At 55.1% G+C, this 22,909-nt stretch overlaps 1 protein-coding gene across 1 annotated transcript; it reads left to right on the forward strand.

Annotated features, from left to right (window-relative positions):
* Nucleotides 1–9,439: 9,439 nt before the first annotated feature.
* LOC136991617 (interferon-induced very large GTPase 1-like) lies at nt 9,440–19,523 on the forward strand. The gene is made up of 2 exons (XM_067294483.1): nt 9,440–9,607; nt 11,658–19,523. The coding sequence occupies exon 2, from the start codon at nt 11,660–11,662 to the stop codon at nt 19,043–19,045; it is 7,386 nt and encodes a 2,461-aa protein (XP_067150584.1). The 5' UTR covers nt 9,440–9,607; nt 11,658–11,659; the 3' UTR covers nt 19,046–19,523.
* The last annotated feature ends 3,386 nt before the right edge of the window (nt 19,524–22,909 follow it).

Here is a 22,909-nt window from a genome sequence, read left to right on the forward strand (position 1 = left end):
CCTCTGGAGATCGTCTACTCGCTCCTCCCAGGCCCAGCCACTCACATCCCTGCCTTCTGCCCACCATCACCACCACCACTGGCGTCACTCCTTCTCTGCAGCCCTCCAGTCCCAACCTCGTACAAGACCAGAGCTCCTGCCTCAAGAGCACCACGCCCTCCCTTCCCTTCCTTCCCCTGACATGTCTTGCACACAGTGTCTACTGGCCTCGACGGCAGTGGGCACCAGCTCCCCTCAAAAGGCACACGAACCTGCACCCGTCAGCCCTGTCTCTGCCTCCAGACTCCCTGGAAGGTGAGCAGCAGAATGACAGCACCAATGCCCACATCCTGATGCTCCCTCATCCACCAGACCCCTGTGCTGTGAGGCACCACGAGCTCTCGGCCAGACCTGCGAGCCCCCCAGCAGTGTGCCACAGAGCTGCCGCCTGCCCCGCAGGCATGCAGGGGGCTCCCGTGCTCACCAGCTGCCCTGCACAGGGCTGTGGGCAGCTCAGGCAGCCAGAGGTGCCTCCCCCACAGCGAAAGCAGAGGGAACCAACTCTGCAAGCTGCAAAGCTCCCTGGGCTCTCCCTCCGAGGAGGGCTGAGAGAGCAAAGCTCTCTGCTCTGCGCCTCCGCGTCCATGCTGCTGGCTGCTCTCCTGCCTCTGCCTCCAGCCCCACATCGCAGACCGACTCCCACAGTGGCCGGGCCAGCATTTGGCTCAGCCCTGCAGCCCCGCTGCCCCACAGCACCCTCAGTGCTGACAACTGGAGGCCCCGCGCCTCCAGCGCAGGCAGCTCACAAGCAAGCCGCCCTCTGCCCTGGCCAATATCTGCTGCCTCCTGGGCACGGCTTGGGGCAGGGCTCCTTGGCCTGGGCCCATGTGCACCCAGCTGGGGCGCAGCGTGGCGGGGGGCCGAGGGGCAGTGCCCATCCCTGCAGCAGCTGCCTTCCCAGCAGCCAGGGAGCCTGCGCGGGCAGAGCTGCGGGCAGAGGCGTGAGCGTGTGGCTGCCAGGGCACGGGCACACGGGCTCCCTCGGCACCAGGCAGCTGCAGCGGGACGGGGCCCGCGGCACCCTGCGGCCGGGCGTGCTGCCAGCGTGCCCTTGGCTCCTCGAGCGTCCTGCCGGGTGGTGCTTGCCTGGAGGCAGCAGCCCTGAGTCGGGCATTGCGTCGAGGGTGCCTGTACCACCAAGCGGGAACTTTCCCAGGCCTCCCACACAGGCCTTGGGCCGCCTGCTGCCTCTCCAGCCATGCGGGGAGCCCCGGGGAAAGGGCCTCCCTCTCCATGCCCCCCCAGGGCCCTGGCAGCTCCTCAGCTGCACACGGATGCAGAGCAGACCCTCGCTGCGACCCAGGCGTGCCACGAGAGCCCGCTCGCGGGGGAGCCTGGGGGCAGCGCGCGGTGTGCTGGCGCTGGGCGCCGTGTTTGGGGAGACATCGCTGCTGGCATTGCCTGCATGGCCAGGACACAGGGGTCTGGCACCGCCAGGAAAAGGCCACCGCCTTCCTAGGGGCTTGGCAAAGGTGACGGGTCTCGGGTGGTGTTGGGGTTTCTGCCGGCCGCAGCCGTGTGGGGCTTGTTCTGGCAGTGCTGGGAACTGTTGGTGTTTGGGGGACAGCGGTGTCAGCCGAGCTCTGGAGGTGCCATCGCGCCCCAGGGGTGTCGCCGTGCTGTCGCCATCGCATCACAACGCGGAATCTTTCCGGAGGTGGGGCTGGGGCACCTCCGGGGTCACTTTGCCTGCGAGCGAGCGAGCGAGCGAGTGCGTGAGCGAGCGAGCGAGCGAGCGAGCGGGTGAAGAGCGCGGCTTTGCGCTGCGACCCAGGAGAGAGGCAGCGGGGTAAGAGCTGCCTCCTGCGCTCTCTGCCCAGGCTCTCCTCCCCTTGCAGCGCTCTGCCTGCCTTGGGTGGCCTCCGCGGAGCCCACAAACCCCTGCAGGCTGCCTCCGGGGGCAGCGCCCGCCCCACGAGCCGCAGGGATGCGCTGCCGCTTGCCTTGCACTGTGCCCTTCTTCTTCCAGGATTGCTCTCGGCGGCCTTTGCTGCTTCTCCCGGTGCAGATTGACGCTGTCAATCTTGGGGCGCGGAGCATCGTGCACAGGGTGAGCCCAAGAGCAGAGCAGAGGCTCGGGGCCGGGGAGGTTGGTGGACGGGCACGGGAAGGGAGCTGCTGCGGAGCAGTTTGGGTGCTGCTGCCCTGCCTTGTGCGGGGAGGCTGAGGGTCGCTGCCAGGGGAGCCCTGCTAAGAGCTGCGTGCTCTGTTTTCGCTTGACCTCTGCAAACAGGACGTGGGCGCAGAGCGCTGTGCCGGCTGCACGCTCGAGGCGCCCTCGCTCTGGCGGCATGGAGCCTCGCGTGCGAGCCGCGTGCGAGCTCGTGGCACTGAGCCTGCTGCTGCTGTGCCTGCTCGACGTGCCCTGGGCCTGGAACATCGTCACGGCCCTGTGCATGGTGGTGGTCTTCGTGCCGGGCGTGAGGAGCCGCTGGCCCAAGGTAGGAGTCAGGCAGAGGCGCCTGCTTTTGCCCGCTCTGCCCTCCAGCAGCGCCTGCAGCAAGGGCACCCGCACTGGCCTGCCCCAGAGCTGCCTCCACCCTCAGCTCTGCCTTCCCAGCGCAGCCCTTCCCCAAACAGGGGAGATCCAGGCACAGCTTGGCTGCTCACCACTAACCACCGCTTTCTTGGCCTCTGTAGGGGCCTCTGGACGGTGCTGGCAGCCTGGGCAATGGCAGCGTGGAGGAGCCCAGAGGTGAGCAGCCCCGTGCCAGAGCGCAGCCGCGCTCGGCAGCGGCTCCCTGCCCACAAACCCCCCTGCTGCCTGCGCCCACCACCCTCTGCCCCGGCTGGGGCTGCGCGCAGGGGCTGCCCTCGCTCACTGCCTCTCTGCCTCCTCTTCCAGCAGCCTCCTTCCTCCTCAAGGCAGACGTGCAGGAGCCGGCAGGGAGCTGGCAGGCAGGGTAAGCGGAGCCCTTGCCTGCAGGGGGGCTGCCCCACGGCCACGGGGAGACCCACGGCGGGCACCAGGGCTTCCTGCTGGGGGACAACAGGCAGCCCTGCGCTCCCTCCTCACCTCCTTTCTCCCTCCCAGCCTCGCAAGCAAGGACGCCTTGCCCGCTGCACAGCCTCACGAGCCCTGCCTGCAGCACACGGACACCGGAGACCTGCTCTTCCCTGCCGCCCGACACACGCTGCTGCTGCTGCCCACTGCCCCCACACCTGCAGGACTGCTGGGACAGCTGGTCAACCCCACAGCCCCACCGGCACCCCCAGCACGCCGGCGTGTGCGCTTCGGGGTCAAGCAGACCGTGTTCCTCAGCAAGGATCACGAGCTGCTCAACTTTGTCCCCAAAACCCCACACATGGACTGGCCAGCGCACGTGGCCCGCAAGTCCATCCTGCAGCGGGCCTGGGCACCCGTCCCGCTCGCAGGCCAAGGCGCAGCTCGGCGTCTCGCGCCCCCCGTGCAGCCCCGCAGCCCAAGCCGAGCGCGGCCATCGGCTCCCCCGGCCCTGACGCGCTGGCCAACCGTGCAGCTCTGGCCCCCACCAGCGCAGCCGCCCTCCCCTCCCGCTGCCCACACTGCCGACGCTGCCGGCTGCAGAGCGGCGCTGGGCTCCCTGCTGTGCCCGGGCTGCACTTGCGGCGCCTTCCGAGGACTGCGCAAGGCCGTGCGCAGATGCGCCGCCCTCCTCGGGAGGAGGCCGCGAGCGCCCGCGAGGCGCCAGGCGAGGAGCCGCTGCGGCGCGCAAGCAGGGAGCTCAGCGCCCGACCACAGGCGCCGTTAGCAAGCGCCCCGCTGAGCTCGACGCCCTGCTCCCCTCGGGGCCGCTGCAAATAAATTTTTGTGCACCAGTCAGTGGGAGTCGAGAGGGATTCTTCTTCCCCAAAGTCACCAAGCCCCTGGATGGAAGCCATTGCCACAGGCAGGGACAGTCGCAGCAGGACACGGGTGCCTCTGCCGGGGCCTCTCCTTTGCCCACAAAACCTCTCGCCTTCCCCACACAGCCGTGCAGGCAGGCAGCGAGCACAGGCATGGAGCAACATGCACCGCTGCTCTTGCACGGAGCCCTTGGAGCTGCAGCAGGTGGGCAAAGGCCCAGGCCAGAGTCGAGGAGCCACCAGCAGCCCTGGCCGTGGCTGAGGCAAGGAGGGCACCGCTGTGCTGGCCGTGGCCCAGCAAGGAGCCCAGGGCACGCAGCGCGCACCGAGGCGGCGAGCGAGAGGGCAGGCGTGGCAGACGGGCAGAGCAGGGCCGCAGGGCTCCTCGCGCAAAGCAGCCCGGCGCACGGGCTCTCTCCGCCAGGGCACAGCTCAGCGCAGGGCTGCGCACGGGCGCTTTCTCCCACCCGCCCATCGCCCCCACGCTGCCCCGCCGCCGCCAGCACAGACACCCTGCGCGCCCAGCGCAGCCCGGGGCCGCGGAGCTCCCTTGCAGCCTCTGCTTGCCTCCGCAGGCAGTGCTGCGCTGGGCTGCGCTGGGCTGCTGAGAGGCCTTTGGTAGCAACTTAGGAGGTGCTGCTGCAGGCTTAGCAAGGAAGGAGAGGGAAGAGCTGCCCCAGGTGCCAGGAGCCAGCTTGGGAAAGCAGAGGGCTGGGCACCCATGGGCACCTTTGCAGCAGAGCAGCAGCAGCTGCCGCTCCCTCCCCAGCCTCAGGGACAAATTTCCTTCAGCTCCGTGGTGCTGGGCTGCAGGCTGAGAAGGAAGAGCTGCCCCAGGTGTGAGGAGCCAGCTTGGGATTGCAGAGGGCTGGGCAGCCACTGGCACCTTTGCAGCAGAGCAGCAGCAGCTGCCGCTCCCTCCTCAGCCTCAGGGACAAGTGTCCTTCAGCTCCGTAGTGCTGGGCGTGCAGGAAAGCAGGGTAATAAGCCTTAGTTGCGGAGCTTCTGGAAGAGGAGGCTCAGAGTCATCCACAAAACTCAACCTGAAGCAAGTGGATGTGACCCGCTCCCCCTCGTTCCCACCACAATTTCACTCTCCCTCAATCTCCTGCCCGCAGACCCACAAGCACCCCAACGGGGGTGTCCCGGGGGCCTGGCCAGGGTCACTGGTGTGCACAGCAGAGCACCAGCAGCGTCAGGGACATCTCCCAGCAGCCCGTGCCTTGGTCTGGCCTGGCGGGGCCATCTCCTTTGTGCAGACATGTGCTCTGTGCTGCAGAGCCATCGGCTGGCACCGGCTGCTGCTTGGCTTCCCGCTCTCGCTTCCTTCAGCTTGCCTCCAGCTCAGCCCAGCTTGCTGCCTGCTTCTCCTTCGCTGCAGTCCCATGCTGGAAGTGCCTGTGTCTGCTCTGGCTGCTGGGCGTGGGGCTCGCAGGAGGAGGCACGGCCGAGGGCACATGCTGCCGCCTTGCTGCCACGCTGCCCCTGAGCGGATGCAGGCTTCTCTGTGCTGGGGCCCTGCACCTGCAGCCTTGATGACAGGGAGGGCTGGGAAGCTCCCGCTGGAAGCATCTGCCCTGCCTGTCCTCTCACTCCCAGCGCAGGAGCCTCTGAAGCCAGCACTGATCTTATGCCAGCTGCTGCTTCCCATCCTTGGAATTGAATCTGGCAAGGGATGTCAAGGAGAACAAGAAGGGCTTCCTCAAATTCATCAGTAGCAAAGGGAAGACTCAGGAAAATGTGGGCCCGCTGCTGAATGGGGTGGGTGCCCTGGTGACGAAGGATACCGAGAAGGCGGAATTACTGAGTGCCGCCTTTGCTTCAGTCTCTACTGCTGAGGCCAGCCCTCAGGAATCCCAGACCCTGGAGGCAAGAGAGAAAGTCTGGAGAAAGGAAGACTTTCCCTCCGTTGAGGGCGATGGGCTTAGAGATCATTTAGGCAAACTTGACACCCACAAATCCATGGGCCCCAATGGGATGCACCCACGAGTGCTGAGGGAGCTGGCAGATGTTATTGCTAGGCCACTCTGCATCGTCTTTGAAAGGTCATGGAGAAGAGGAGCGGTGCCTGAAGACTGGAGGAAAGCCAATGTCACCCCGATCTTCAAAAAGGGTAAGAAGGAGGAGCCAGGGAACTACAGGCCACTCAGCCTCACCTGCATCCCTGGAAAGGTGATGGAGCAGCTCATGCTGGATGTCATCTCCAAGCATGTGGAGGACAAGAAGGTGGTGATGAGGATTAGTCAGCATGGCTTCACCAAGGGGAAATCATGCCTAACCAATCTGATAGCCTTCTCTGATGGAATGACTGGCTGGGCAGATGAGGGGAGAGCAGTGGATGTTGTCTACCTTGACTTCAGCAAGGCTTTTGACACTGTCTCCCATAACATCCTCGTAGACAAACTCAGGAAGTGTGGGCTGGGTGAGTGGACAGTGAGGTGGATTGAGACCTGGCTGAATGGCAGAGCTCCGAGGGTTGTGATCAGCAGTGCAGAGTCTAGTTGGTGGCCTGTAGCTAGCGGTGTCCCCCAGGGTCAGTCCTGGTCCAGTCTTGTTCAACTTCTTCATCAAAGACCTGGATGAAGGGACAGGAAGTTTGCTGATGATCCAAAACTGGGAGGAGTGGCTGACACGCCAGAGGGCTGTGCTGCCCTTTAGAGGGAGCTCGAGCAGCTGCAGAAATGGGCAGAGAGGAACGTCATGAAGTTCAGTGAAAGAAAGTGTAGGATGCTGCACTTAGAGAGGAATAACTCCACGCACTGGTACAGGCTGAGGGCTGACCTGCCGGCAAGCAGCTCTGCGGAGAAGGAGCTCGGCGTCGCTTGGCTCATTTCTTGGCTTGAGAAAGCTGTCTTGTTCCTAACCTTGGTTTCTGCTGGTTTCTGCTGGTTTATCTGTACTCCTCTAGGATGCATCAGTTACAGTTGTGAGACTTGTATTCCTGGGTGCACTCTTGTCTGAAGCTCCCGGTAACAGTTGCCCCTTTCCCACCCCCTTTGGAGACTCCTTGTCTGAGGCCCCTAGTAACAACTGGGTCTGCAGCTTCCCCCTCCAAGCCCAGGCTGCTTTGAGCATTCAGTCCCAGGGGCAGCAGGAAAAAGCCACCGCTCCTTGCAGCAATGACCAGAGGGTTTTGCTGTGAAGGAGCCAGCAGACTGTGGCTCTCTGGGAAGTGTCAGTGCCCCAAGAGAGCTCTGGAGTTGGGCGTCAGGCCTGGCCGGGCTCCCTTTCCCATCTCGGGGGGCTCTCCGCACACTGCTGCAGCACAGGGGCATCAACCCTGCTCACCCGGCGCTGTCCCAGCCCTCCCTGCTGCGTCACGGCTCAGACCCTTGCAGGGCCACCCATCACGCAGGCTTGCCAAATCACAGAGGCACACAACGGTTGAGTCCCAGCGCCAGCTGCTCATGCCCATGCCTTCTGCCCACCATCACCACCACCGGCTGCACCTCCTCCTCTGCAGCCCTCCAGCACCGACCTCGCACAACACCAGACCCCCAGACCCTCCCTTCCCTCCCTTCCCCTGACATGTCTTGCACAGGGTGTCCGCTGGCCTCGATGGCAGTGGGCACCAGCTCCCCTCAAAAGGAGCATGAACCTGCACCCGTCAGCCCTGTCTCTGCCTCCAGACTCCTGGGAAGGCCCATGGAGTGAGCGCACTGTGCCCTTCTTCTTCCAGAATTGCTCTCGGTGGCCTTTTGCTCTTCTCGTTCTGGCAGATTGACGCTGTCAATCTTGGGGCGCAGAGGATCGTGCGAAGGGTGAGCCCAAGAGCAGAGGAGAGGGGGCAGGGCCGGGGAGGTTGGTGGAGCAGCATGGGGAGGGAATGGTTGAGGAGCAGTTTGGGTTGTGCTGCCATCCCTTGGGTGGGAGGCTGAGGGTCGCTGTCAGGGGAGCCCTGCTCAGGGCTGTGCGCCATGTTTTGGCTTGCCCTCTGCAAACAGGACGTGGGCGCAGAGCGCTGTGCCGGCTGCACGCTTGAGACACCCTCGCTTTGGCGGCATGGAGCCTCGCGTGAGAGCCGTGTGCGAGCTCGTGGCACTGATCCTTCTGTTCCTGTGCCTGCTCGACATCCCCTCGGCCTGGAACGTCCTCACCACGCTGTGTGTGGTGCTGCTTTTCGTGCCTGGCATGAGGATCTGCTGGCCCGAGGTAGGAGTCAGGCGAGGCATCGATGCCCCAAGCAGTGCACGGGCAGGCGCAGGGCTGAGCACAGGGCAGGACCCATGGCTGGGGTGGTGTGGATGGGCCCCGCTTTGGAGGCAGCTCCACGGCCTGGCCAGGGCCTGCGTGGCCGGTGGTGGCCGCGGCCCCGCTTTGGCCTCCGCTTGAGCTGCAGCCCGGCATGCTGGTGCAGATGGGCAGGCAGAGGCGCCCTGCTTTTGCCCGCTCTGCCCTCCAGCAGCGCCTGCAGCAAGGGCACCCGCACTGGCCTGCCCCAAAGCTGCCTCCACCCTCAGCTCTGCCTTCCCAGCGCAGCCCTTCCCCGAACAGGGGAGATCCAGGCACAGCTTGGCTGCTCACCACTAACCACCGCTTTCTTGGCCTCTGTAGGGGCCTCTGGACGGTGCTGGCAGCCTGGGCAATGGCAGCGTGGAGGAGCCCAGAGGTGAGCAGCCCCGTGCCAGAGCGCAGCCGCACTCCGCAGCGGCTCCCTGCCCACAAACCCCCTGCTGCCTGCGCCCACCACCCTCTGCCCCGGCTGGGGCTGCGCGCAGGGGCTGCCCTCGCTTCACTCCCTCTCTGCCTCCTCTTCCAGCAGCCTCCTTCCTCCGCACGGCAGACACGGAGGAGCCTGCAGGAAGACGGCAGGCAGGGTAAGCGGAGCCCTTGCCTGCAGGGGGGCTGCCCCATGGCCCTGGGGAGACCCACGGCAGGCAAGAGCAGGATGCAGCCCAGAGCCAGAGACCTGGGCCTGGGCTGGGAACCAAGACGAGCAGGTCCTGGCCTGGGGAGGGACCTGGCAAATGCAAGGGATGCCCCGGAGATGCCCCATACGTGCTGCTCACACACTGCCAAGCCCCTTTGCTCCTGGCCCCCTGGTGGAGTCCTGGCCCCAGGGCCCCCCTCTGCCCTCAGCCTGGGTCACCTTGGGGGCCTGCCGGCACCAGGGCTTCCTGCTGGGGGACAACAGGGAGCCCTGGGCTCCCTCCTCACCTCCTTTCTCCCTCCCAGGCTCACAAGCAAGAACTCCTTGCCCACTGGACGGCCTCACAGGCCCTGCCTGCAGGACACGGCCACCGGCCGCCTGCTCTTCCCTGTCCCACTGGAGCCACACACGGTGGTGCTGGTCACTCCCCCCACACCTGCAGGAGCGCTGGGTGAGCTGCTCATGCCCACAGCCCTACCACCATCCCCAGTCCCAGTCGTGCTCATTTCACTTCTAATTTTTGTTGCAGTTTTATACTTTTCTATTTAAAGGAAATGGAAAGAGAAAGGTGGTCCAAAAGTCTCAGAGAGCAGAACATCTCAGTTCAGGTCAGTCTTCGTTTCTGCAGTGAGTCTTTGGGCTGGGAAGACAACCCTGCAGTGCATTTCATTTGTTGTCCTGCACACATGCGGGGTGTGACCCTTGCTGGAGCCAGGCTCAGCCCAGCTCCCTCCCACTCAGGGAACCTCCTTCTGGTTTGTTCTTCAAGTCCCTCCCCTCCCTGCCTGGAGTCTGACCAGTTCCTAACAGCCCCGAGCATCCCAGGCACCACGCACACTCAGGCTGGGAACGGCAGGGGGACCTCTGGAGCAGGTAGGGCAGGGCTGGGCATGGGATGATCCCAGGTGAGAAGAGCCTATGGGCTCCAGGGGCAGGGGGGCAAGGGATTCGTGTTTGGAAGCCTGTAGGGGGCAAATATGGGGAAGGGGGATGGGTCGAACAAGGACGATGTGAGAAAGTGAAAGTGAAGGTGAAAGTGAAGTTGCTACACTCTGACTCCTTCCAGCACCATCGCCCTGGTCTCTTTCCAGCCTCAGCCCCTTCTCCTCCAGCCATTTCCTCCCTGAGCCCTCCTCCATCGTCATGCTCTGCCATTCCCCATGTGCTCCCTTCCCAGTGCCCTGCCTTTGCACAGCTGATGCCACTCTCCTGCCTGCCTCCCAGCTCCTCAGTCCCCTCTTTCAGCCCCTTGTCACAGCTTCTGCTTTCACTCATCCTCACCCCTCGTCCCCTCTGCATGGATCAGACAGACCTCCTCTCCCTGCTGCTGGAAGCAGGGGACCAGAGAGGAAGGTGCTAGCTCTCATTTGGGAGCTGGGGGACCAGACAGTCAGGTTTCCTCTCTCAGCAGCAATTTCTCGACACAGGAAGGCCGCATGCGCCCTGGCAGGCCACAGAGTCACAGGGCAGACAGAGGTGTAAAATGACAGATTTGCGCAGGGCCAGAACCAGCATGTGAGAGCTGTGCTTTCCCAGAGATCTCTGTGTTGTTTTGTATGGTTTGTTAAAGGCTTGTTTCCAACGTGACACCCCCCTTCCCCAGACCCTATTGTAGGCCCTCTTGCAAAGCCAGGGCAGTGACAGGAGTGAGTAGCAGGGTGGGGAGGGAGAGCTTCTCTGGCTGGGGACCCTTTCCTTATTCTGTATATCCTTCGATGCATTGATTCCTTATGTCTAGGGCTCTTCCCTGTTACTTTTCCCCTTTTCCTTGGATTACAAGTGCCACTTGGCTTTGAAACCCTGACAGAATGCAGTTCCCTGTCAACTTTGCATTCACCTCCCACCAGCATCAACTCTTTTGGCTTTCCTAAGGCCTTCTTTTGAATGAATCAATGTAACTAAGAACCTCAGTTACAAATCTTGTAGACAGAGAGATCTACTGCATCCATGTATCACTTGATCCAAGGGCTCCAGACAGTTCTTCTAGGATGTCCTCATTAGCCTCCAAATCAACTTTAAATCTGCATATCCTCTTATTGCTTCACTGGTGCTGTCTAAGGATGCTATCCTGAGGGTGATCAGTAAGTGCAATATCCCCTACTGCCTGTACAGATGTCTCTATCGACAGCTGAATCTGATCCAAGGTGCATGTAGGGCTCTAAAGCAGATTTTCAGCACAATCCCAGATCTTTCCCCTCTCCTCAAAACAGTTTTGAATCAAATGAATCATAAAAACATAGAAAAACGTAGGTTAGAAGGGATCTCTGGAAGTCTATAGTCCAGCACCCCCCTCAAAGCAGGGCCAACACAGAGCAGGTTGTTCAGGTCCATGTCTAGTCAAGAGCAGAGATCCCCCCACCTCTCTGGCCCTTATCCCAGAGCTGCACCACACTTGCTGTGACAAATCCCTGCTGGTTGTACCCAGTCTCCTTCTTCTCCTTCTTGAGCCTGGACATGGCTGCCATGAGTACTTGCTTAGGAACTGGGTGTCCTGTAGTTTCCCAAATGCTCTTTTTCACCTTTTTTGAAGAAAAGCACAATGTTTGCCTTCTCCCAGCCATTAGAGACCTCTCCCAGTCACCACAACCTTCCAAAGATGATAAAAAGCAGGCAGAACCCAGCAAGGTACCAGCCAAGTCCTGTTGACAGCCAGTGTAGGGAATGGGTCAAGCCACAGCATCCTGCAGGAACATGTGGCCTCAGTGCTTCCTCTGGGGAACAGGGGACGAACTGTGGCTCCTCCTGACTCAGCCCTACCAGACAATCCCTCTAGAACTGGGTCCACAAACCAGGACTCAAGCACTGCTGTGAACAGCAGTCAGAGTCCAGCGCACTGCAGAGCCCAACCAGCTTGCATGGAGAGGAGGCAGGGACCTATTCATCTGATTGCAATGAGAAGGCATGTTTGCATTCCTTCCCACAGCCATGTCTTCAGGGAAGAGCACACCAGAAAATCCTGCTAAGCGTGACACAGGACAAGATGAACTGGCAGAGGCACTGAAAGAAGCAGGCCTCCGCACAGCATACTGGCTCCCTGTATTAGACAAACAGCTAGGAATTACTGGCACACAGGCCTTGAAACATCTGACAGATGAAGATTACCTAAAGCTTGCAAGCAACACAGAGTACACATGGGAGAAAAAAGCCCTGAAAGAGCTCCTTCAAGCACATGGCAAGGCAAAGATGAAACAGCAGCAGAAGGAATGTGTGGAGGAGAAAAGAAAGAGGCAGGAGGAAACTAAAGCAGCTCTGACGGAAGTAAAAGAGTTACACCTGAAAGGCAAGGATCACCATAAAGAAGGTACGCAGAAGAAAGAGGAGAATTGGTGCAAAGTTCTAGAGGTCCCCATGGAGCCCAAGCACCCCTCTGGGAAGACTCTGATGGAGGAGACAGAGGCCAGACACAAGCAATTGGAACAGCAGGAGGAATCAGTGTGCAGGAGTGAGAATGTGTCCGATAAGGAAGTCTTAAGGCGAGCATCAGGGGGACTGGCCCTGCAGGGCATTTACAGAACCAACAGCCTTGTGGACATGCTGGCAAAGCGAGAGCAGCTCATCAACATTCCTGATGGATTCAAGCTCGCTGGTCCAGAACAAGGGTCACTGCTTGAGAAGAAAGAGTTTTCATCCTCTGCAGCAGAAGCCACTTTCACCAAGTCCATGGAGCAGCTGGGGTACAGCATCAGCGTTGCTGCCAAAGTCGGGTTTAATGTTGAAGTTGGTGTAGATTACAACAGCTCCTCACAGTCAGAGGAAACCCACCAGTCATGCTCTGAGCAGGCATACATTTGCACCACCAAGTACCAGTACATCCCTCTGGCCTCCTGCTACTTCCAAAAGCATCAGCTTCGCCTCTCGGATGCGGCCCTGCGGGAGCTGCAAGACATTGAGCAACTTTTGAGCATCACTCAGGAAGCAAACAGGCTCAACATGCTGAAAAGCAGGTGTGGGAGCTTCTTCAGCAGGTTTGGGTCCCACGTAAACCAGGGCCCCCTACACTTTGGGGGAATATTCTGGTGGAAAGCATCTACAGAAGGATTCAGGGCTGAGCAGCGGGAAGAGATGAAGAGACAAGCATCTGAAGCACTGAACTGCTACATTGGGGCCAGCTATAGAGGTTTTAGCTTCAGTACAGCACCAACACTTAATATAACCTCCAACAAGGTATCAGCTCAAGGCTCAGATAGAAAATCATTTGAAGTAGAGGTTCACCTCTCTGTGACCCAAACTGGTGGCCCAGGTGGGGTAGATTCCCTCAAATCCTGGAAAAATGAACTTAAATGCAGTAACACATCCTGGTGTGTTATTGATCGAGGCTTTCAGCTGATCCCAGTGTGGGACATAATCCTATCCAATCATGGACAAGACTTTAGAAATGTTCATCAGCTGAGCAGCAGCCTCCGGGCTGCGTATGAAAGATTAACAAACCTGCCTGTAAGTACATTGTGTGAGGAGGGAACAGTGAGTGCTTTGGGACAAACCCAGTCATTCTTGGAGGAAATCAGGTCCTGGGAAGTCAGTGGGGATGAGCAGCAGCTAGTGAAACTGATGATCTTCAAGCAAGATCTGAATGAAAAAACAAAGAGCAACAAGATCTGGGTTAGCACTTGCCTGGCAGACAAGGTGCTGCAGGATTTCCTGGTAAAAACAGTTTCATTATATAAATATTCATCTCTTCCTAATACCTTGTCCATAAAATTTCTCTTGCGTTGCCTTCTTGATCCTCATATCTATTCAGTGGACAATTTCCCCAAATCTTCTTTCATTATGCAGTGGGTATTTCATGATGAAGAAGAGCCCCCCAGAACACCATGTGTCTATGAATTCAGTGATTTCTTGCACAATCTCCAGAAAATGAAGGATCTCATGGAAGAAGCTGCATCTGTGCATCTTCCAGAGGTAGAGACAGAAGCAAAAGTTAAAGTCAGTTTAAATTTGAGTTTAGCTTTGTGCTCCTTCCTGAAGGCTCTAAGAGAGGGAGGGGAGACAGATGTAGCATCATTACTACTCTGCATTGCAGAGAGTGCAGGATATCAAGAAGAAAACAGCACTTTTCAGTATCTCCTTGAATTGCCAGATGTTAGCTTCATGTTAAGTGAAATGAAAAAGGCACATGAACGCTACATGAGTTTGAGGAACCAAGCCACTCCCAGAGCTCAGGCTTTCCTGCTCCTGACAGGTCTGAGTATGACAGCAAAACGCAAAGACATGTCTCCAGAACAGAAGTTTAAATGCTTGACTCGGATGAAACATCACATAGGAAACTCACTGTCAGAAGAAGTCAGTGATATCCTTAGAAAGCATGGTAGATGTGATCCTGGGGGTGCTCTAGAGAAAGATCTGAATTCCCTTGTAAATGGAGAATATGCAACCTCCAACGGTGATCTGCAGAAAGAAGTTATAAAACAGGAGCTAATTAATATTTGTCAGGGGGCTAAGCAGAAAGATTCATCAAAGCCATCACCCTCAGCAGAGCAGTCAGATGATCCTAAAATGAATGAGGGTTCCAGAGGCCAAGAGTTCCTCCATTTGATCAAACAACTGGGACTAGAAAATTACTACCCGAGGAAAATGGGGATGGCAGATTTTCACATTATCGACAAGACTTCCCGATGTGACAGCCAGCCCAGAACTGGCAGTGAATACCCCTTCTATTTTTTGCAAAAGCTGCTGATGCTGGACTATCGTGTAAGGTATCTGGTTTGCCAGGATGACAGCAAAGCAAAAGAACCCATTCTGAGCACGCTGAATGCAACAAGCCTTGGGACTGAGTGCTCAGATGATTCCTCAGATATATACAGTGATTTTTTAAATGCTAATACTGAGGAAATCAATGCCTCTGTTACAACAGGTCTGACACACATACATCCCATGGACCTCCAGATGGCGATTTTTCATTGTGCCGATGATTTCATGAGACAGTACCTTTCAACAAAGCTCGCTTTCTGCCAGTTTGCGCTTCCCCTCCTGGTACCAAATCCATGCACCTCACAGATAGAGTTCCCTCTCTGGTCCCTCAGCCAAATTAAAAAGAGCTGGAAAGGGACAGAAAAATTGGGAAAGCAGACCACAATTAAGAGTCACAAAAACAAACTGATTTATCAGGCAGAGACACCCATTGTGTCCTTCATACGGATTGGGAGTTCTCCTTCCTCTTCCAAGTCGCAGATCCTGAATGCTCTGCTGAGTAAACACAAACATGACACTTTCTTCCATCGGCACTGCAAAGGCAGCACCAAAGACTGTCTTCTGATGAAAGGTGTTGTGGAGATCTCTTGGTACTGTCCCAGTGGAAGAAATGATGACAGATTTGAGAACTGCATTGCATTCACTAACTTACATGGGGATGCAAGAGAGCACAAACAACAAGTTAAATTTGTACAGGAGATAGCTTCTCTAAATGTGGTCCTACTTACCACTTCTGATGAGAATGAGGTAGGTAAGCAGCTTGTACGTGATCTCTTGATGTCCCCAAAGCCTTTTATTTGCCTTCTTACTGAGAAAGAAGGCAGTGCAGTGAGTATAACCAAACAGAACATCAAAGTATCTGACAAGAGCAACCTCAGCATAAAAATACCCATCAAGAACAGAAATGAGGCAGACTTAGTTGATGATCTGGCAAACACAATCAGAAGTTTACTAGAAGATGCAGAGGGTAGGTGCAGTCTGGACACATGTGTAGGAACTGCTCGCCAATATGGATTTCTTATTGATGAAGACAGAGAAGACTGCAAAGAGGCCAAGGCCGTGGCACAAGCACTGGTGGCCTTCTGCAAAGAGAAAAATGTAGCAAGCGTGAAGGAAAAGCTCTTGCCTCTTCAAGGAGAATTATGGCATGAGTGGTGTAGGAAAGACAAGGAACTCACCCGCCTACAAGACAAGAGGAACAGGAGCATTGAACAGCATCGCAGTGAAATTGAGTCAGAAAAACATGCTATAAGGCAGAAGCAGTTGGAAAAAGGATCCCCCCCAAATGAGCTAATGAAGCCAGTCCTGAAAATTATCCTGTCTGATTCTGAAACCATGAAAAAGTACTTCCTGCAGTGGATAAAAATGTTCATGGATGTCTTGTCAGCTGACCACCTTGCAGAACTCCAGCAGAAATACCATGCCTTGTGGTCACAAATGAAGGAGAAAGCCTACTCTGCAGGAAATGGCAATGCAGGAGATATACTAAGGCATAAGTTAGAAGCATTGTCAACTGAGATAAGTGCTTCTACAATAGGTCTTGAGCACATTCTGAGGGAAGTTGGGCAGATTTATGAAGCTTTGGATGTGAATACTCAAAAAGATGAACATTTTCTTCAGCTGCCACAGATTGCAGCCGATCTGATGGTTTCAGGGTATCCAATTGAACTGATGGATGGTGATGCTTCCTACGTACCATTACGATGGGTTGGGGCAATCTTTGACAAATTAATTGAGAAGCTAGGGGACAAAAGAGTGTATGTTCTTTCAGTGCTTGGCATCCAGAGCACAGGGAAGTCAACCCTGCTGAACGCCATGTTCGGTCTTCAGTTTAATGTCAGTGCGGGGAGGTGCACCCGGGGAGCGTTCATGCAGCTGCTTAAGGTGGACGAGAAACTCCAACAGGACGTGAACTTTGATTACATGCTGATTGTTGACACAGAAGGACTTCGTGCCATAGAGATGGCCAATAAACAGTCACTTAATCATGACAATGAGCTAGCCACCTTCGTCATTGGCATTGGCAACATGACTCTGATCAATATCTTTGGAGAAAATCCTTCAGAAATGCAAGATGTCCTTCAGATAGCTGTGCAGGCTTTTCTGAGGATGAAGCAAGTCAACCTCTCCCCAAGCTGCTTGTTTGTGCACCAAAACGTTGGAGAAATAACTGCAAAGGAACAAAACATGGAAGGACAAAGACGCCTGCAGGAGAAGCTGGATGAAATGACAGTGACAGCCGCCCAGCAGGAATTCTGCGATGTCACCTGCTTCAGCGATGTCATCCGCTTTGATGTCAACACCCACATTCATTACTTTGCTCACCTCTGGGAAGGAAACCCACCAATGGCGCCACCCAACCCCACTTACAGCCAAAACGTGCAGGAGTTAAAGAGCAAAATTCTCCAAGCTGCCAAGAAGGAAGTGCAGGGCAGTATTTTAAGGCTCTCAAGCCTGAAAGTTCGTATTAGTGACCTGTGGAATGCTTTGCTGAATGAAAAGTTTGTTTTCAGTTTCAAAAACACTCTGGAAATTGTTGCATACAACAGGTTAGAAACAGTATATAGCCAGTGGACCTGGCAGCTGAGGAGCCACATCCTTCGCTTGCAAATGAAACTGAACAATCGTATTAAAAAGGGAGAAATTCAGCACGTGACCCGAAGAAGCCTTATGGAGGAAGTTCAAGAGAAATATGAGACTATCTTGAAAGATTTGGAACAGTATTTCAGGGAAGATGAAGACAGTGGGGTTTTGATTCAGTGGAAAGCAAGCATTGAAAATAAACTGAAAGATCTGAAAGAAGTGCTTGTTGATGAGACACAGAGGAAGTCTGCAGAGTTCATTGAACTAAAGAAGAATCACAGCAAACTGTATCAGAAGAAGTCAGAGTATGAACAGAAGCTTTTTGAAAGAAGCCAAATGTTGGCTTTGTCACTAAAGAACGAAGAGCTGAATGAAGAAAAGCTGAGACAACACTTCGATCTCCTTTGGAAACAATGGGTATACGAAGTATCTTCAAGCACACCTCCTCCTGAGGAACCAAACATAAACCTTGATATTGAGAATATTCTGCTGGAGCATTTCAAACAAGAACCAAACATAGAGGAAAAAATAAAGTGCTTCTTGCAGAAAGATGCATTTACCGTGGATATTTCCAAGCATGTTGTCATGAAGGGAGCACTGCCTGTGATGAAAAAGCCTTTGGACAGCTGTGATATAACCAGAATTGAGCAGCTTAAAGACCGCATCACACAGCTCGTCAGCATGACCATCGACACAAAGGAACAGGAGCGAATGGATTACAACCAAAGTTACATTCATGAGATACTGAATGAAATAAGAAAACAGGTGGACTCTGCAGCCAGTAACTCCAAATATACCTTTACTAATGAATACAGAATACATTTATCAGTGTCTCTATGCAAAATGGCAGCAAAAAGGTTTGAAAATATGCATGAGGCTTTCAAAAGAGCAAACGATCCAACTTTCTACCTGGAGAGCAAGAGAGAAGACTTCTTCAAAACTTTTCAGATTTCCTGCCAAGGAGCAACCTCTATCACAGCATTTGCTGATTTTGTATGTGACAAGCTTTCTGTAGCTCTTCGACAGGCAGTGTATGCAAAGACTGCTATTGACATAGCCTGTGAGATGAGGTCTAACTATCCAGCTTTCAATGGCAATCGATCTAAACTAGAAACAGCTATTCTCATCTCTCTTGCAGAGGAAGAGAATTTTGAGAAGTTCAGGCAGTACATTCATTTCCCAAAAGACTTTTTAGAAAGTTTCATTGAAAATTGTGTTAACAACTATTGCTTAGACAAGAAAAATCGAAGGCTGAAGAAATTCTTAAGTATTTCCCTGAATTCATTCCAGACTCGTATTGTTTCTGCTATTTTTGCTTCTACTCAAGTTGTCAAAGACAAATGCGGAAATGTCTCCCTATGGCTGGATGAATTTTGTAGCAGACTTGGAGATAATTTCGAACTTCCCAGAAGTGATCTGAAAAGCACTGAGCATCAGGAAATAAAGGACATAGAGTTCCTTAAGGAGGCAATGAGTAAAGCACTGGCCCCTGTGCTAGAAAACCTGAAACAGGAATTTTCAGTGACTGATTTGAAACCTTTTAACTTGAAACCTCATAAAATATTATTTGAACAGCTCCACGGATGCTGGGAGCAATGTCCGTTCTGCAAGGCTCTTTGCACAAACACAATACCTGGTCATGATGGGGACCACAGCGTCCACTTCCATCGTCCTCAAGCCCTGAATGGTACCCAGTGGATTAGAACAAACCAGTTCGTCATTGAGATTTGCTCCAGTCTTGTAGCAAGTAACTGTTTCCTTGTGCTTGATGATAACAGTGAAATTTCCTATAAAAACTACAGAAAAGCAGGACCAGCTTATGCCAACTGGAGCATCACACCAGACAGCTCCACACAAGCATACTGGAAATGGTTTGTGTGCCATTTCCGCTCACAACTGGAACAAGATTACCACGCAAAATTTGAGGGCAAAGGATCAATCCCTCCAGAATGGGAGAAGTTTACAAAGAAAGATGTGATCTGTGAGCTGAAACAGCTATCACCTCAACATAGCATCTCACAGCACAAAACTGTCTGTTAATGGACTGAATGTATTGGCATCCATTGCAGGCAGTCAAAGAGATTATGCCAGCTGGAAGCTGAATTTTATTTTGCACCTTTTTATTTCAGTTCCTGTTCTTATTTCCAGAAACATGTATAAAATAAACTCAAGCCTTCTAGAAAGAAACCAAACAATAGTGGGCAGATTCTGCAAGATACCATGGCCAACACATAACATCTTTGACTTTCTCTAACCCACTTATGGAGAGTGTGTTTAACTTATGGACTCCATGAAGCAGTTTTTGCTGAAGTCTGTGATTTTAAAGTCAAAATGGACAAATACAATCCTCTCATCTGATGTCCTCGTGAATGGAAATATCATGGAATTTTACCCTTAACCAAGTCTGTATCTTGTGTTTGATCCTGTGGCTCTGCTCTGCCTGTAACACACCTTCCCATGTTTATAGCTCCCATGCTTATAGCATGTTTATCAGTAATAAACATTAACAGGGGCCTGTTGCCTGCTCTCACTTTCTGACATTCTCGTCGTATGTGGGCAGCGTCCTGCAGTGCTGATGGAGGGGGGGGGTCCTCAAGCCCCATTACTTCCTTGCTGCAGAGTCCCGGTGTCTCCCGCTGACCCTGGTGAGAGTCGGTCACACTCTCCTGTGGGAAAATCAGATCCAGGATGCTCAGATCCATGGGGAGGTCGGGAGGCTGTCCCGAGAGGGCCACCTCTCCCTCCCGGCTCAGGCGGTGGATATGGAGATTTCCACGGCTCCTACCGCAATTTAAGCAGTGCAGAATCAGGGCCAGGGCGGAGACAAAGTGTGAAAACCAGAAGAGCGGGTCCAACGCTAGCCACGGTCTCTCGTGGTCCTGGGGACAGTGGGGTGGGGAGACGAGGGGCAGGTCCTTGCTCCGGGAGCTGCCCAAGACATGGGCGCTCGTCGTGGCGCGAGGGGAGAAGCCATCCGGGCAGTAGTGCCCAGGAGGCCGTACCGGGGGTGGCCCAGACGGAGATCCTGCTGCAGGCAGCTCTCACCATGTCAGCTGGAAACACAGCAGCCTCCACCGCAGCCTTCTCAATCCCCGACTGTTATCTGAGCAGCTCTTGGGGGGAAAGGGGGAAGGATTCCCCACATTTTCACTTCTTTTTTTTTTGGGGGGGGGGCGTTTCCTTTCTGATTTTCAGCTGTTTTTTTTCTTTTCTCCCTGTTTTTGGCAGATTGAGGGTGGTGGCTGGCTCCCCGTATTTCAGCAGCCTGTTTGCAGGGTTTTTTATTTATTTACTCAGGAAGTTTTTTATGGGCTTGAAATTATCTTGTTTTTTTTTTTTTTTTAGCAGGGTTCCTGCCCCCCCCCAAGCAATCACCCGTAGGGTCATTCATTCACTTACATACTGTAGGGTTTTGTTTATTTATCGATCTGAAGGTGTCTGGGTTCAGGTTTGGTCGTTTATTTTTCAGCAGCTCCCCACCACCACCACCACCAAACACCCCAGCCATTTCTTTGGGGTGTTCCTTACTAATTTTCACTTGGGGGCTTACTAACTCACACACAGGGGGGATTGTGGGGATGCCCTCTCCCCCCCCCCCCCCCGAAGCAGCTCTTTGTGGATTCATTTATTCATTTCTTCCTATGTCCGTTTTCTCTGGTCATTTCTTAAATCCTCCCTGGCCTAGGGAAGCTTCTAGAAGCTGCCGCAGCAACAGCTCCTGGTAGGTGCCTCCTGATTGGTGGATGCAGGACTGTTAGCTGTTTCCTGATTGGCTGGTTGCTGAGGCAGCAGGCCAGCAGAGAGAGGCCTCGCCTGCCCTGTGCTGAGGGGAAAGCTGGGCCTTGTTTTGGGGGAGCTGGGCTTGTTATGGGGGTGCCGAGGGGAGCTGGGCCTTGTTTTGGGGTAGTTGGGCTTGTTATAGGGTGCTGGGCCCTGTTTTGGGAGAGCTGAGGGGAGCTGGGCCTGCTATGGGGAGCTGTGGGGACCTGGCCTGTTAGGGGGTGCTGGTCTTGCTATGGGGGTGCTGGACCCTGTTATGGGGGAGCTGTGCAGACCTGGCTTGTTATAGGGGTGCTGTGCCCTCTTATGGGGGAGCTGAGGGGAGCTGGGCTTGTTATGGGGCTACTGTGCCCTGTTATGTGGCGCTGATGGGACTTGGCCTGTTATGGGGGTGCTGGGCCCTGTTATGGGGAGCTGTGGGGACCTGGTGCGTTAGGGGGTGCTGGGCTTGCTGTGGGGGTGCTGGACCCTGTTATGGGGGAGCTGTGCAGACCTGGCCTGTTATAGGGGTGCTGGGCTTGTTATGAGGGTGCTGGGCCCTGTTATGGCAGTGCTGAGGGGAGCTGGGCCTGTTATGGGGGTGCTGGTCTTGCTGTGGGGGTACTGTGCCCTGTTATGGGGGAGCTGATGGGACCTGGCCTGTTATAGGGGTGCTGGGCCCTGTTATGAGGGTGCTGAGGGGACCAAGCTTGTTATAGGGGTGCTGGGCCCTGTTATGGGGAGCTGAAGGGAGCTGGGCCTGTTATGGGGGTACTGTGCCCTATTATGGGGAGCTGTGGGGACCTGACCTCTTATGTAGGTGCTGGTCTTCCTGTGGGGGTGCTGGGCCTTGTTATGGGGAGCTGAAGGGAGCTGGACCTGTTATAGGGGATGCTCATCTTGCTGTGGGGGTGTTGGACCCTGTTATGGGGGAGCTGAGGGGACCTAGCCTGTTATGGGAGTGCTGGTCTTGCTATGGGGGTATTGGACCCTGTTATGGGCAAGCTGAAGGGAGCTGGGCCTTGTAGGGCAGCTGAGGGGAGCTGGACCTATTTGTGGGGATTTGGACCTCTTATGGAGGTACTTTGCCATGTTATGGAGGAGCTGGGCCTTGTTGTGGGGAAGCTGAGGAGAGCTGGGCCTGTTATGGGGGTGCTGAGGGAGCTGGGCCCTGCTAGGTCTGACAAGGTTTCTTGAGGGATGGTTGTACCCACTTGCGGTGGGTCCCAGAGAGGCTGAAAAGACAAACCTGTCTTTGGAGGTTTTCAAGAACAGACTGAACAAAGCCTGAGCAGCCTGGTCTCAATTTAAGTGCTGACCCTGCTTTGAGGAGGAGGCTGGGTTAGAGATGCCCAGCATTTATTTGTCCTTGGAGGCTATGCAGGCATGTGGAGGGTGGCCCAGGGCATGAGGACAGGTTCCCTACTCTCAATATGGCATGGGCAGCGTTTGGGGAGCAAAGGGCTCCTGGCCCAGTTCTTCCCCTACCCCAGTAGGTAGGGGTGGAGGAGATGGGTTGGGAGCATGCAGAGCATGCCCTGGGAAGGGACTACAACACCCCAAGTGTGCAAAGACACCCATGTACATTTGGGGTGGGGCATGGAGGGGTGCCTTGCATATGAATTTGTTGGCACTGGGCACAGGAAGTCTCCCCACACGCCAGAGCGGCACAGACGTTCTGCCTGAATTCAGCTTCAGTGTTCCTTGGTGATGATCACAATTTGTGACTCACGTGGAAATACAGCTTCCATAGACCAGTCTGCTCCAATTCAACACATTTATTATCAAAGACTACAAGGGATTATAACAAATCACCACACTTGGCCAACTGCTGGAGTCTCAGATCCTTGGGGTTCCAGGTGTCTTGTGGGAACTGTGGAGCAAACACTCCATACTCACCTACCCATCTATCTCCTTGGTCACTGGTATGGTCTCAACCAGTTGCACATTCTCTATACCATTACACAATTCACACCTGCCTGTCTTGACAGCAGAAACACTAAGATCACACACTGATAATTGCTGCTGAAGCTGCAAAATACGTCATTCTCTAAATTGGTTATACAAAGGCTCTTAACAACTAGCAAATCACAAAAGCATTTGGCTTGGCTAAGAGCTAGAGGAAATTTAGCTAGGCCCAGGCAC

Source organism: Apteryx mantelli, chromosome 3 (assembly GCF_036417845.1).
Source record: "Apteryx mantelli isolate bAptMan1 chromosome 3, bAptMan1.hap1, whole genome shotgun sequence".
Taxonomy (NCBI): Eukaryota; Metazoa; Chordata; class Aves; order Apterygiformes; family Apterygidae; genus Apteryx; species Apteryx mantelli.

Excerpts from the sequence above, each read along its gene's own strand:
- LOC136991617 (XM_067294483.1), top strand. The coding sequence starts at position 11,660 with ATGTCTTCAGGGAAGAGCACACCAGAAAATCCTGCTAAGCGTGACACA.